The sequence below is a fragment of the Equus przewalskii genome, chromosome 21 (assembly GCF_037783145.1).
Source record: "Equus przewalskii isolate Varuska chromosome 21, EquPr2, whole genome shotgun sequence".
Lineage (NCBI taxonomy): Eukaryota > Metazoa > Chordata > Mammalia > Perissodactyla > Equidae > Equus > Equus przewalskii.
This window is the reverse complement of record NC_091851.1, coordinates 23,388,850-23,401,690: the sequence shown is the minus strand read 5'-3', so window position 1 is coordinate 23,401,690 and position 12,841 is coordinate 23,388,850. Positions and strand designations below refer to the sequence as shown.

The 12,841-nt window shown below is 52.7% G+C and overlaps 1 protein-coding gene across 2 annotated transcripts in view; it reads left to right on the top strand.

Moving 5' to 3' along the window:
* NOL4L (nucleolar protein 4 like) overlaps positions 1 to 12,841 on the top strand; it is a 124,762-nt gene that overhangs the window by 26,842 nt on the left and 85,079 nt on the right. The window contains exon 1 of one of the 2 annotated variants that reach the window (XM_070589118.1): positions 6,617 to 6,730. The exons of the other annotated variant lie outside the window; for it this stretch is intronic. Coding sequence (XP_070445219.1) covers positions 6,692 to 6,730 — 39 coding nt within the window. The 5' untranslated portion in view covers positions 6,617 to 6,691. Of the gene's footprint in view, positions 1 to 6,616; positions 6,731 to 12,841 lie in introns of those variants that run through there. 2 annotated transcript variants of the gene reach the window in all.

The window sequence follows — 12,841 nt, the reverse complement described above, 5'->3', positions numbered from 1 at the left end:
CAGGCAGCAGAGGGTCGGCCATGTTTTCTTGTGCTGACTCAGGAATGAATTTTATGTTTTTCTGCAAGGATTTGAATTAAAAGTTGCTGGGAAAAACCAAGCCTGACAGAGCTGAGGGGCCCCGGGAACCCCCTCCCCCCAAAGAAATATTTGCTTCAGAAGAGGAATGAAGTTTTAAAGTTCCAGAAGCCTTGGATTTGCTGTTTCACGGTCGGGGAAATAAAGGCACCAAGGGAGGCAGGAGAATCCCCAAGGCCCTAGAGCTTTGCCTGCCCTTCACTCCCTCAGCACCTACTGTGCGCAGGCACGGTGCCAGGCCCTGGTGGAGACCACGGCAGACCCCGTCTGTACCCTCATGATGCCCGCGGGGGGAGGTAGACGTGAAGCCAGTGGTCACACAGGAAGGGTACTGCCATCGTGGGAGGCGCCGCAAAGGGGACGTGCCCACAAGGTCCTGACTGGGCGTGGGGTCGGGGAGGGCTTCTCTGAGGCAGCCTGTTCACTGGCTGGGGGCTGCTGTAGCAAAGTGCCCCAGCCCTGGGGCCTTCAACAACAGAAACTGATTTCCTTACGGTTCTGGAGGCTGCAAGTCCGAGATCAAGGTGTCGGCAGGGCTGGTTTCTCCTGAGGCCTCTCTCCTTGAGTGCAGACGGCCGTCTTCTCCCTGTGTCCTCATCTGGGCCTCCCTCTGTGTGTCTTTGTGTCCTGACCTCCTCTTCTCATAAGGACACCAGTCATATTGGATTCGGGCCCACCCTAACAACCTCATTTAACTTAATTGCCTCTTTAGAGACCTTCTCTCCAAATACAGTCATTTTCTGAGGTCCAGGGGTTGGGACTTCAACAAGGGCATCGCAGTGGGCAGCAGTGGGGCCGCATCACTCAGCCCGTCAGAGGCTGTCGCCCTTGAGCCGAGTCCTGAAGGCCCAGTAGAAGTTGACTTAGTCATAGGGAAGAAAGGGTGTTTCAGGCAGAGGGTACGGCATAGGCAAAGGCCCTGTGGCAGGAGGGAGCATATGGCCCAGACGTGGTTCTGAGAGAAGCCGGCATGGCTAGAGGCAGGGAGGGTGTGGAGAGGGGTTCAGGATGAGGCCCAGGAGATGGAATCCCAGTGCTGCTTCATCACTCTGCAACTGCATCCTTTTCCAATCATCGGTTTCCTCATCAGTGAAACAGGAGTGACCAAACCAGCCTTGCAGGGCTGGGAGCCTGCAATGAGGTCACGTAGGTCTAAAATGTCTTGCCCCGTGGCAGCTCCTAGTAGGTGCTCAAGTTGTCCCTTTTCTCTTCCCTTCCTGGACCACCCTTGACCACCTCCCTTAGCCCGCTCCCTGTCCCCTACCCTGATTTGTATGACCCAGCTTGAGATGCTGAGCTACAGAGCTAAATACCCTTGGCAAACAGTATCATGACTTGGAGAGGCTATTTGGGCCTCCTTGGAGCCAAGGAGAAAAGGGCAATTTCCTGAGGCGTTGCCTGGGAGAGCGTGCTTGACTTCTGAGTTCTACAGGGCCAGGCGTAGGTTCTCAATAAAACATCTGAGCTTCCTGTGATATTTGGAAAGAAAAGCTCCGCCCTCCCCCAATACACCATTGCCCTTCATTGTAAAATAAACGGATCATCAGTGACAGGGGCCTCCTCTTCTTGGGGGACATTTCCCGGCTCTCTCTGCCCTGAGCCCCTATTTCTCACCGGCTGCATAGTCTGCAGCAAATGCCTTCACCTTCGAGCCTCAGTTTGCACACTTGTGCACTTATTCAACAAGTTTTTAAAATTTAAGTAAATGGTTTATTTTAGAATAGTTTTAGACTTGTAGAAAAGTTGCAGAGATCATCCAGAGAGTTCCCATATACCCCTCCCCCAGTTTCACCATTGTTGACATTTGACACTGTTAGGGTATGTTTGTCACAACTAAGGAACCAACACAGGGACATCACTCTTAACTAAACTCACCCCTTTTTCACGTTTCACTAGTTTTTCCCTAATGTTTATTTTTGTTCTAGGATCTCAATCAAAATACTGCATTACCCGTAGTCATCTTGTCTCCCTAACCTCCGCTGATCTCTGACAGTTTCTTAGGATACAGTTTTATTTTGTCAAATATTTTTGAGCATTTACAATGTGCATTGTTCTTGGTCCTGGGGAAAGACACAGAATCCCACCTTCTATGGAACCTCCATTTGGGGGTGGAGAGACAGACTGCAAATGAGCAAAGGTAAATATCAAACGTGTCAGGTGATATATCGAAAACTAAAGCAGAGAAAGGAGATAGGGCTGGGGGCTGCTATTTGAGATAGGGAGGTCTCGGGAGGTCTCCTTATAAGGAGAGACCTGTCGGAGGCGAGGGAGCCTCCATGTGGTAGGAGAGTACTCCAGGCAGAGAGCAGAGCAAGTGCAAAGGCCCTGAGGCAGGAAGTGCCCAGGGAGTCTGAGGAACAGCGAGGAGGTCAAGGGGCTAGAGCTCAGGGTGTGGGGGTGAGTGGCGGCAGGCAAGTAGAGATCTGTGTGGAGTATCGACTGGAGGGTGGAAGCAAGGAGTGGGCTGGTACCATGATCTGGGTGAGAGGGGAAAGGGGATGGCACCTGGGGCCAGAATTGTGCCCATGGTGGGTGAGAAGTGGGCAGATTCTAGGCCCTTTTTGAAGGAGGAGCCAAAGGATTGGCTGGTGGAATCAAGGCTGGTGCTGAAACCCAGCTGGGCTTGTGTGAGGAAGAAAAGAGAGGATGGGTGTTCGCAAGGCATGGAAAGCTGTAAAGTTGGTTTCTCTCTCCGTCTCCTGTGTTTCAGAGCTGCCTAGCTCCACGTAGCCTCTGGCTGAGGGCCGGTGAAATACCACTGGTTTGTCTTTTTCCTAAGTGTAACATTTCGTAAAGGTAGTACAGTCTCATTATTTAAAAAAGCAATTCATCAGCTACCACCGTACGGTGAAAAAATTTGTCTCCCTCCTGGCCTGCCCGTCAGCCACCCAGCTCCCCTCCCCAGGGGGTACCACTCTTCTGTCTTGGGTATCCTCCCAGAGATATTTTATACATTTATATAAGCACATATGCACATATATTTCTGAAGTTTGTTTCTATTTTTATACAAAATATGTTGTACACTGTTCTGTGGGTTGCTTTTTTTCTTCTAATGGCTTTATTGAGATATAATTCACATACCACACAATTCACCCATTTAGAATACAATTCAATGATTTTCCGTGTTTCAGAGTTGCGCGACCATCACCACAATCAATTTTAGAACATTTTCATCACCCCAAAAAAGAACCCCCATACCCATTAGCAGTCACTCTCCATTTTCCCCCGGCCCCCTCCCCCAGCCCTGGGCAACCTCTAAGCTGCTTCTTTCTCTATAGATTTGCCTCCCTGGACATTTCTTATAAATGGGATCATACAATGTGTGGTCTTTCGTGCCCCACTTCTCTCACTTAGTATGATCTTCTCAAGGTTTGTCTGTGTTGCAGCACTTCATTCCTTCCTATTGCCGAATAGTATTCCATTGTATGGAGATACCGCGTTTTATTTCTCTATTCAACAGTTGATGAACATTTGAGTTATTTCCACATTTTGGCTCTTATGAGTAATGCTGCTGTGAATAGTCATGTGCAAGTTTGTGGGTAGATATATGTTTTCAATTTTCTTCCACCTAGGAATGGAATTCCTGGGTCATAGGCTGACTCTATGTTTAACCTTTTGAGGAACTGCCAGACTGTTTTCCTAAGTGGTTGCACCATTTTGCAATCCCACCAGCAGTGTATGAGGCTTCCGATTTTCCCATGTCCTCACCAACACTTATTATCATCTGTCTTTTTTTTTTTTTTGAGGAAGATTAGCCCTGAGCTAACTACTGCCAATCCCCCTCCTTTTGCTGAGGAAGACTGTCCCTGAGCAAACATCCGTGCCCATCTTCCCCTACTTTATATGTGGGATGCCTACCACAGCATGGCTCGCCAAGCGGTGCCATGTCCGCACCCGGGATCCGAACTGGCGAACCCTGGGCCCCTGAAGCCGAATGTGCGAACTTAACCCCCCGCGCCACCGGGCCCGCCCTCATCTGTCTTTTTGATTAAAGCCATCCTACTCTGTGTGAAGCGGTAGCTCATTCTGGTTTTGATTTTCATTTCCATGATGGCTAACGGTGTTGAGCAACTTTTCATGTGCGTACTGGCCATTTGCATATCTTCTTGGGAGAAATGTCTATTCAGATCCTTTAGGTGTTTTTTAGTTGCATTATTCCTTATTTTACTGTTGAGTTATAAGAGTTCTTTATATATTCCAGATGTAAATTCCTTATCAGATATATGATTTACAAATCTTTTTTTCCAGTCTATGAGTTGTCTTTTCCCTTTCTTGACGGTATGCACTGACGCAGAAAAGTTTTTAATTTTGATGAAGTCCAATTTGTCCAATTATTCCTTTTATGGCTTGTGCTTTTGGTGTCCTAGCTAAGAAACCATTGCCTAATCCAAAGTCACAAAGATTTATCCCTGTGTTTTCTTCTAAGAGTTTTATAGTTTTAGCTCTTACATCCTTCAGATTGTTTTTTACATTAAACAGTAACTCTGTGAGCTGTCAGTGCATAAGCATGTAAGGACATAAAGAACTTTCTCATTCTTGGTTACAGCTGCGTAGTATTCGATTTTATGGATGTACCGTAACTTATTTACCTGGTCCTCTGTTGATGGACGTTTAGGTTGTTTCCAATATTTTGCTCTCGTAACAAGACTTCAGTGAACGTCCTTGAATATAGATGGCCCTTTCATGCACTTGTGAGCTTAGACCGAGGTGTAGGATGCTGGGTCCGAGGGCATGTGCTTTTTGTTCTTTAATAGATGATGTCAGATCGCCCTCCACTCCTGGCAGCAAGGTCGAGAATATGAACCATTAACTAGTGACGGTGGTGACTGGACAGTGAGTGCTCACTATACACTGGCACTGTGCGTCCCCTCACAATGACCAAGGTCAGGACTGAAATCCTCACTTTACAGGGAGCTGAGGTCACGTGGTCTGTCTGACTGCTGACCCTGTGGACTTTCCACCGTCCTGTCCCATCCCCTAGGCCTTCGGAGGGCCTCGAACCTCTTCCCAAATAACTACCTGAAGAATGCAAATTCAGCACGTGGGGCCCGGAGACTCTCCTTCAAGACCGCACGTACTCATGCAGAAGGCAAAGGCTGCTCAGGCACCGGCAAATCTTGAATGAGCACCTGCGGTATGCGCGGCAGTGTGCTAGGAGTGAAAAGTGGCCTCTACCCTCAGGCTGCATCGCTCCTGGCCAGGCAGCTAAGACTCAGACGGATTTCAGGAGATGTGGTCTGACTCAGGGCTTGGAGGTCTAGCTTTGGGTCAGGCAAATGTGGGTTCAATCCTGATTCTGTCCCATGTCACTTTAGGCAACTTACTTCCCTTCTTGGTGCCTCAGTTTTCTCATCTGTAAAACAGCCTTGTTAATAGTACCTACTGGCATATTGAGACACGTTAACTATATTATCCTTGTTGGCAAAGTGCTATAGGAAATTCAAGGAGAGGAATATGACCCAGGGTCAGGGAAGTCTTGGCAGGGAAGGAGGAAGGGAGAAGGGCATTTGAATGAAACTTGGAGATGGGGTGGCTCAGGAGCCAGGTGATGGCCTTCTGGGCAGAGGGAATAGCGTGTCCAGGCACAGAGGCAGGACAGCTCATAGGCTGATGGGGAAGAGGAGCAGCCAGGACGGCTGGAGTATCAGGTTTGTGCTGGGGCCTGAGGGAGAAAGAGATGCAGCTGGAGGGACTTCCAGGGACCCCGAGTTCAGATGTGGGTACTTGGGTATTATTTGACCAGCAGCAGGGAGCCATGGAAGGATTGTTGAGCTGGCAATCCTGCCCACTATATACCTGTTGCAACTTGGGCTGCCTCCATGGGGCAGGCTTCCCCAAACCTCGTTTCTTCTTGAAGGGCAGCCTGCAACAGTGTTTAAGAATGAGAATTCCGGGGCCAGGCTGCCTGCTTGGTCTCTGGCTCAGCTATCTATGAGCTGTGTGACATTGGTAATGTCACTTAACCTCTCTGGGCCCCAGTTTCCTCAATCATAAAAGGGAGTTGTTCCTACTCCCTGAGGTTACAGTGAAGAGTAGATGAGTTCACATATGTAAGGTGCTTACACCAGCACCTGGCACATAGTAACTGCTCAATCAGTGTTAGTTGTTCCAGGGAAGGAAGGCAATGGCAGAGAAGGCGATGGTTGGTTCCTCTACCTGTTTCTCAGATGGGAAAATCAAGGTCCTCTGAAAGTGAGTAAATGCTCAGGGTGCCTTTGGAGGGTCAGGAGGGTCCATTCATTCATTTATTCACTCAACAAACATTTTCTGAGCACCTGCTCTGATGTTGGGGATCCAGTCAGTGGTGAACAAGACAGCCTCCACCACAGGGAGCTCCCGAACCGCCCCCAGGGTGTTGAAAGTCGAGATAGTCATTGCCTCAGACACCCACACGCTCTTCCTGTGTTTCACCTGTGTCCTGCCCAGGCCAGGAAGGAACTAGAATTTTAACACAAAGTGTCTTGTGAACTGGCTCTTCCCAGCTCAAAAGTCTGGACAAAAGGATAATCGGAGTCAACGTGACCTGCTTTATCCCACTCTTCTTACAGATGAAGAAACTGAAACCGGGAGAAGGGGGGCTGGAGCCAGGCCCCAGGGCTCTCAATGCCGGCACATGCCTCTCCCCAGCACCCCGCAGCCCCTGGGACAGGAGGTCAGGAGCAGGGGAAGTGGGAGAATGTGGTTGGATTCTGGAAGGTTCAAGGTGGAGCCGACAGGATTTGCTGGTGGATGGGATGGGTGGGGGAAGGGGGGTGTGAGAGAAAGAGGGAGGAATCAAGGGTGACTCCGGGGTGTTTGGCCTGAGCAAGTGGAGATGGAGAAGGCTTTTGGTGGTGATGGCCGGACGGTGGAGGGGTGGTGCTGGTCCGAATGCTTGTTGGAGAAGTAGATGGACACCTTTCCCTGGCCCTCGAGAGGGGCCCAGGACACGCACTTGCTTTCAGATATGTCCAGTTGGACGTCTGGAGCCAGAGGAGGGGCCCAGGCTGAAGGTCTGACCCTGGGGGCCACAAGATGGATAAGGTTCAACCACTGGGTCCTAGGGCTGCCAACATCAGGGGGGCCATCCTAAGTTCAGGTTTTCTTCTTCCATGAAATTTCCAACTTTTAAATATTAGCAATAAATTCAAAGTTGTAATAAACCTCTGCACGCCCCTCAAAATATGTCTGTAGGCCCCACTTGGCCTGTGGCCTGGTTAGGACCTCTGGTGTGTGGGTCTGGGGTCATACTGGCTGGGTCAGAGCCTGGGTCTCAGTTCCCAGCTTGTGTGCCCTTAGGCAAGTGACTTAGCCTCTGGAGCCTTGGTTTCCTTGTCTGTAAAATGGGCACGATAACAGTAGCCATCTCCTGGGCTCCTAGTAAGGGTTCTACAGCTGATAGTTACAATGAAAGACTATTCATAATGGATTTTATTAGCGACCAAGGCAGATGATGCCAAAGGGAAAAGCGTTTGTCTGGGGGTGGGACCTCACCTCTGCCTTGACAAGCTCTGTGACCTAGGACTAGTTTTTGGACCTCTCTGAGGATGAAGTTTGTTGCTCTTGAAGCCAGGCGATGGCCAGGATGCCTGTTGGGGCCTCTGAGCCCACACTAACCACTTTCCCTCCCTGCCTCCTTCCCTCCAGCCTCGCCCACCCACCACCTCCCACCCCTCCACCCTGCAGCCAGAATGCTCTTTCAAAGGCACAAATCTCAGCATGGTCTTTCCCTGCCTGGAGAAAAACTATGTTGGCGCCCTGCTGCCTTCAGGAAAAAGCCCAAGAGCCTTAGCCTGGGGTGGGGAGGGGGGAGGTGGCCCTCACCTCTCCCCTCTCATCTCTTTCCACTGTGCTTATGTACCAGCTGCACACGGCCCCTCATGTTGCGCCACCCACCCATCATCCAGCCAACACTCACTGAGCACCTGCTATTTCCTGGACCAACCACGTCCCGCCCCACAGTGACCCCACGGGTTCCCCACGATCTGTCTGCCTTCCCTCCTACCCCTTCCTCTCTGCAGCCCATTCTGCACAAGCAGCCAGAGGGGTCCCGAAAAATGCAGCTTAGATGGTGTCACCTGCCTCTGCTTAAAATCCCTCCATGGCCGCCTGTTTATTTGTGAGTAAAGCCACAACCTCTATCGCATCTCTCCAGCCACATTTTGCACAGTCTCCCTGCCATCCACTCACCAGTGCCTCAGACGCCAGCTGCCTTCCCACCTGTGGGCCTTTGCACAGGCTGTTTCCCTTCCTATATGCTTCCAACATCGCTCCTTCAGGAGGGCCTCCATGAGCACCTGCCCGCATTTCCCCAACCTCGGCTTTTCCCACAGGTAGGAATCACTCGTTTAGGAGACAGCCTGTGACTCTGTAGCCACAGTGGACGGCACTGGTGTCCACCCTTTCTGTTGGCAAAATTCCACTCATCCTTCAAGGGCCAGTCCAAATGTCACCTCCTCTGTGAAGCCTTCCTTCCTTGACACAGCCCCGCACCCCACCCTGTTCCCAAGGCCCCTCTGGATCATTCCCTCACGGTGCCTCCCCTCACGGCAGAGAGAGCTCCATCCTGGCTTCCTGTGAGCTTTCTTTCCTTCCGTTTCTGTCTCCCACACTCACTTTACGATTCTCACCGGGTGGTAAGCCCCTCAAGGCCAAGGAGAGTCAGGGTACCAAGAGTTAATGTTGATGGAGCGAGCGAGGCTCTGTGCTAGGCACTTTCCTGCATCCTCTCCTGAAATCCTCACAGCCCTGTGGGGTAGGCTCTCCGAAAAGCCCCACCATAAAGAGAAGCCAGTGGAGGTTTCAAGAGGGTAAATCACGTGCCCCGGTCACCCAGCAAGTCTGACAGCAGGGCTGGAGCTGCTAGTGAACCGTGGCAGTAACTTACAGTAGCGCCTTCCACGGACCAGCTCTCTGCTGAGCCCTCACGGTACCTTCTATTGCAGCTCCACTCTGTGGCCCGGAAACAGAGGCACAGAGAGGCGGAGTAGCCTGTGAAGCTCGGGATGCTAGTAAGGAGGGGAGTAGGATTTGAACCCGTGCTGTCTGGCTCAGGGTCATGCTCTCAAACCTCAGGCTGTGCTAGCCATTGTGCCCTCCTCCCTCTGACCCGCCCGGGAGGGTTCTCTGTGACTTGGTACCGCAACACCTGGAAGGGCAGCCAGCCCTCAGGTGGCACCAGTGGGTGAGTGGGTAATGAATGAGGGGCAGGTAAGCCCGTGGACATGGGCCCTGCCCCAGCCGTCCTGGAGCCCTGTGTCTGGAAGCCCCAAATGTGGCAGCCCCTCCCTGGGCTCGGTGCCCCCCACCACCCGGTTGTCCAGACAGCCCCGGGCAAGGATGAGATCCATAAACATGAGGCTCCACTGGGGCCCAGGAGGGGCTCTGGGCACTGTACAAGTCCTCAATATTATTGCTTTATTGTCATTTAAATGGAGCCTGCCTCAAACAGGCCACCCAGTTCTAGCCACCAGCGCTGGACAAAACCCCCATTGAAAAGCCAATTACAATCACTCCATCTAAATTGTCATGGATTTGTATAGAAAATTACATCTCCATTTAGTCTTGAAGCAACGTCCTGGGCATGGACAGAGGGGAGGCTGGCCCATTTACCCCACCGGCTCAGCGCGGGTGCCGCAGGCAGAGAGAAAGCCCGAGCTGCTGGGTCTTGGCCGGCCTGGGGAACAAAGGCCAGTTTGTGGGGGCCCGGAGAGAAACTGGGCCTCTCAGGGCGGCTCAGATTCCAGGCCTGGGCCGATGGACCCTGCCCCGCCAGCTGGTCTCCCCTGCTGGCGGCTGTGGCCAGACGAGCTCCTGACAGCCGGCTTCAGGCGGCCCGTCAGCCCCGCCACCATCCGAGGCGGCTGGAGCTTGGCTCATGTCCATGCTGCCAGGAAATGATGGAGGTTCAGCCCAGGGAGCACTGGACTGGGATCCTGAGATCTTGGTTTCCTTCATTCATTTATTCATTCACTCACAGGTTATGAAATGCCTTGCCAGGGATGTGAGAAGCATGAGAGCATAGAAGTGAGCTCTGGCTTTGGAGCATCCTGGGTTTGATTCCAGACTGTCCTCAGTAGCTGTGACGAGCAGGCCACTTGCTTATTCTGAGGTTGTTGAGCACCTCCTACGAGCCAGAGAATAGGACGAAATGGTCCTTACTCTTGGCCCTTAAAGTCCAGTGGGGGTCCACTCTTTCTCAAATGATAAGTGTTCTGAGGGAGGTGAACAGGAGCTGAAATGGGCTTTTGGCAGGAGCTGTGTAAACAGGCAGGTCAGAAGGAGCCGGTCATGCCAAGAGCAAGTGGCAAGGGCATTGCAGGCAGAGGCAACAGTGTGGGATGGGGGGACGGGTAGTGAGGTCGACTAGGGTGGCAGAGTAAGAGTGTGGCAGGAGACGAGTCGGCGGGGGCACCCTGAGGACTCTGTGGGCCTCTTCTCTGAGCCTCAGTTTCCTCATCTGTGAAAACGGGAACAACAACCTTGGCCACGGGGGGCTTGGGCCAGGACCCAGGGAGATAATAGATGTAAGGTCTCAGTGTGGAGCTGGGCACAGGATGCCCCTGGCTAACTACGAAAGCCTAACTTGGATGGCGTTCTCCATGGGCCAGACAACAACAGGGGTTTGCACGCATTTGCTCATTAATCCTCCCAAGAGCCCTCTGGGGTAGGGCTGTCACCATTTCACAGATAAAGAAACTGAGGGAATGGCACAGGTCAGCTAAATATTTGTTACTATTCCTATAATTCTCACTATGGGTTAGCCCAAGGCCTGGCCAAGAGCACACCCTCAAAGAGTATCGAATCGGTGAACACATCTGGAAGGGGGGTGCTGGGTGAGTGTGGGGAGCTTGCTGGAAGATTCCTGTCTGTGTGCATGTGTGAGTGACTCTGAGACTGGGTGTCACTGCGTGGGATTCTGAGTGTGACTCTCTCCGACGACTGTATGTGGTCGTATGTGACTCTGAGTGTGAGTAAGTGTCTGACAGTGTCACACACATGTTCCTGGAGTCCTCACCCAAACAGCAGGTGGCTGTGGGGACTGTCAGACCGACTGTGTGTGTGGCTGTGTCAGACTGTGTGTCACTGCCTACACGCATCTGTCTGGGCCCAAAGGAACACTTGGCACCCTTCCTGGGATGGCTGGCAGGCCCGGAGGCTGCCGTGGGGCAGGACGGGCAGGTTCAGAGGTGAAGAGGGCAGAGTCCCCATCCTCCCCCCGCCTAGCCCCGCCAGGCAGACAGGCAAATGGAAAAAATGTTCACACCCGGGGCAGGCGGGTGGCCGCCCCGCCAGGGACTGCTCTGTGCACAGAAAACAAGTTCTTCTGGTATCAGCTCAAGTTTGGCAGGAAGTGGCTTTTGGGTGGCAGGAAGTTGGATTCAGCTCATATCAGCTCCGGCCGAGGGGCAGGAGAGCAGTTATCTAGGGTTAAACAGAGTTACCAAGAAGCGGGGCCCCAACACCCAGTACCCGATAGAGCTGAGGGCACAGCCCACCCCTCCTGGTTATTTGGGATGACAGGTGGGAGGGGGAAGGCCTTGTAAAGAAGAGCTGCCACCCATCCCGTGCCTCCATGGCCCCAGACCCCAGACAGAGCTCATCATCTACCTCCCATTACCCCCATTTAGTAGACGTGCAGACTGAGACTCTGAGACGCAGTGACTTGCACAAGGTCACCAAGTGGAGAGAAAGGGAGGAGAGAGACTGCAAGAAATATACAATATCTAGAGACAAGAGAAAAACCAGGACAGAGAGCAAAAAGGAGAGGGGAGATGGGAACAGGCGAGAAAGTAGCTGAATGAATGCAGAGAACTATGAGACTACGCCAGTGGGAGGACTTCTAGGGTGCCCACTGTGATGCCAAGCCCTCAAGCAGACCTCACAGTTGACCTTGAGATCCTGAACCCATTTCCCAGATGAGGGGAGTGAGACACCTAGCACCCCGCTGGCTGACACCCACCTGGAACCCAGGTCTGATTCTAAAGCCCACGTTCTTTTAGGCCATGCCCCTGGGCCCAACTTCTAGGGCAGGGAAGTGGCTGTACTAAAAGGGATGCTCAGTTCCACTAGCTGTTTGTCTGGGTATGCTGTTGAGGAATTCACCCATTGACCAGTGGAGAGCCAGGGTTCAAACCTGGGTAGGGTGGCTGCAGAACTCACGTGCTTAACCATGTGACAGGGTGTGCCAAGCACTCTGCCAGAGCAGGCAGAGAAAGCCATGGCCCTGCTCTCAGCAGCAGGTCCATGCAGAGGGTCCAGCTCCTGATCTGAAGCCCCAAAGCTACACCTGGTGAGAAATAGAGTCTCCCATCTCCCAGCCCTGGACACTCTGTACCCCGCACCCAGCCCCGACTGGAGCCCCTGGGGAGTGGGCCTCTGGTCCTTCTGCTCTCATCCCCAACGCAGCACCCAAGCTGTTCCCTGGCTGAGATGCTGATCTGAAGCTCGGTTTGCATGTCGTTTGCACATCACTCAGTGCATGTCAGAAGGTACCACATCTCCCTTTCCCAGAGAAGGCTGCTGGCCCCCCTGCCCTCCTCCAGACAGCAAAAATGCCAGCCGGCTAGACACGGAGCTGCGCCCTGGCCTCTGACAGCACCCGCCTGCTGCCACCTCCCCCATCCCTCCTGGAGCCAAATTTAGGCAGCTCTGCTGAGAGATGGGGAGAGCGGAGGCAGGAAACAGTGAGGAGGCAGCCCAGCCTTGGCCCAGCAGGGTGGGGCGGCCCCAGGGGTGCCCCTGCCCCTCAAGCCCATGGCCCAGCCTCCCCCCACCCCTCCTC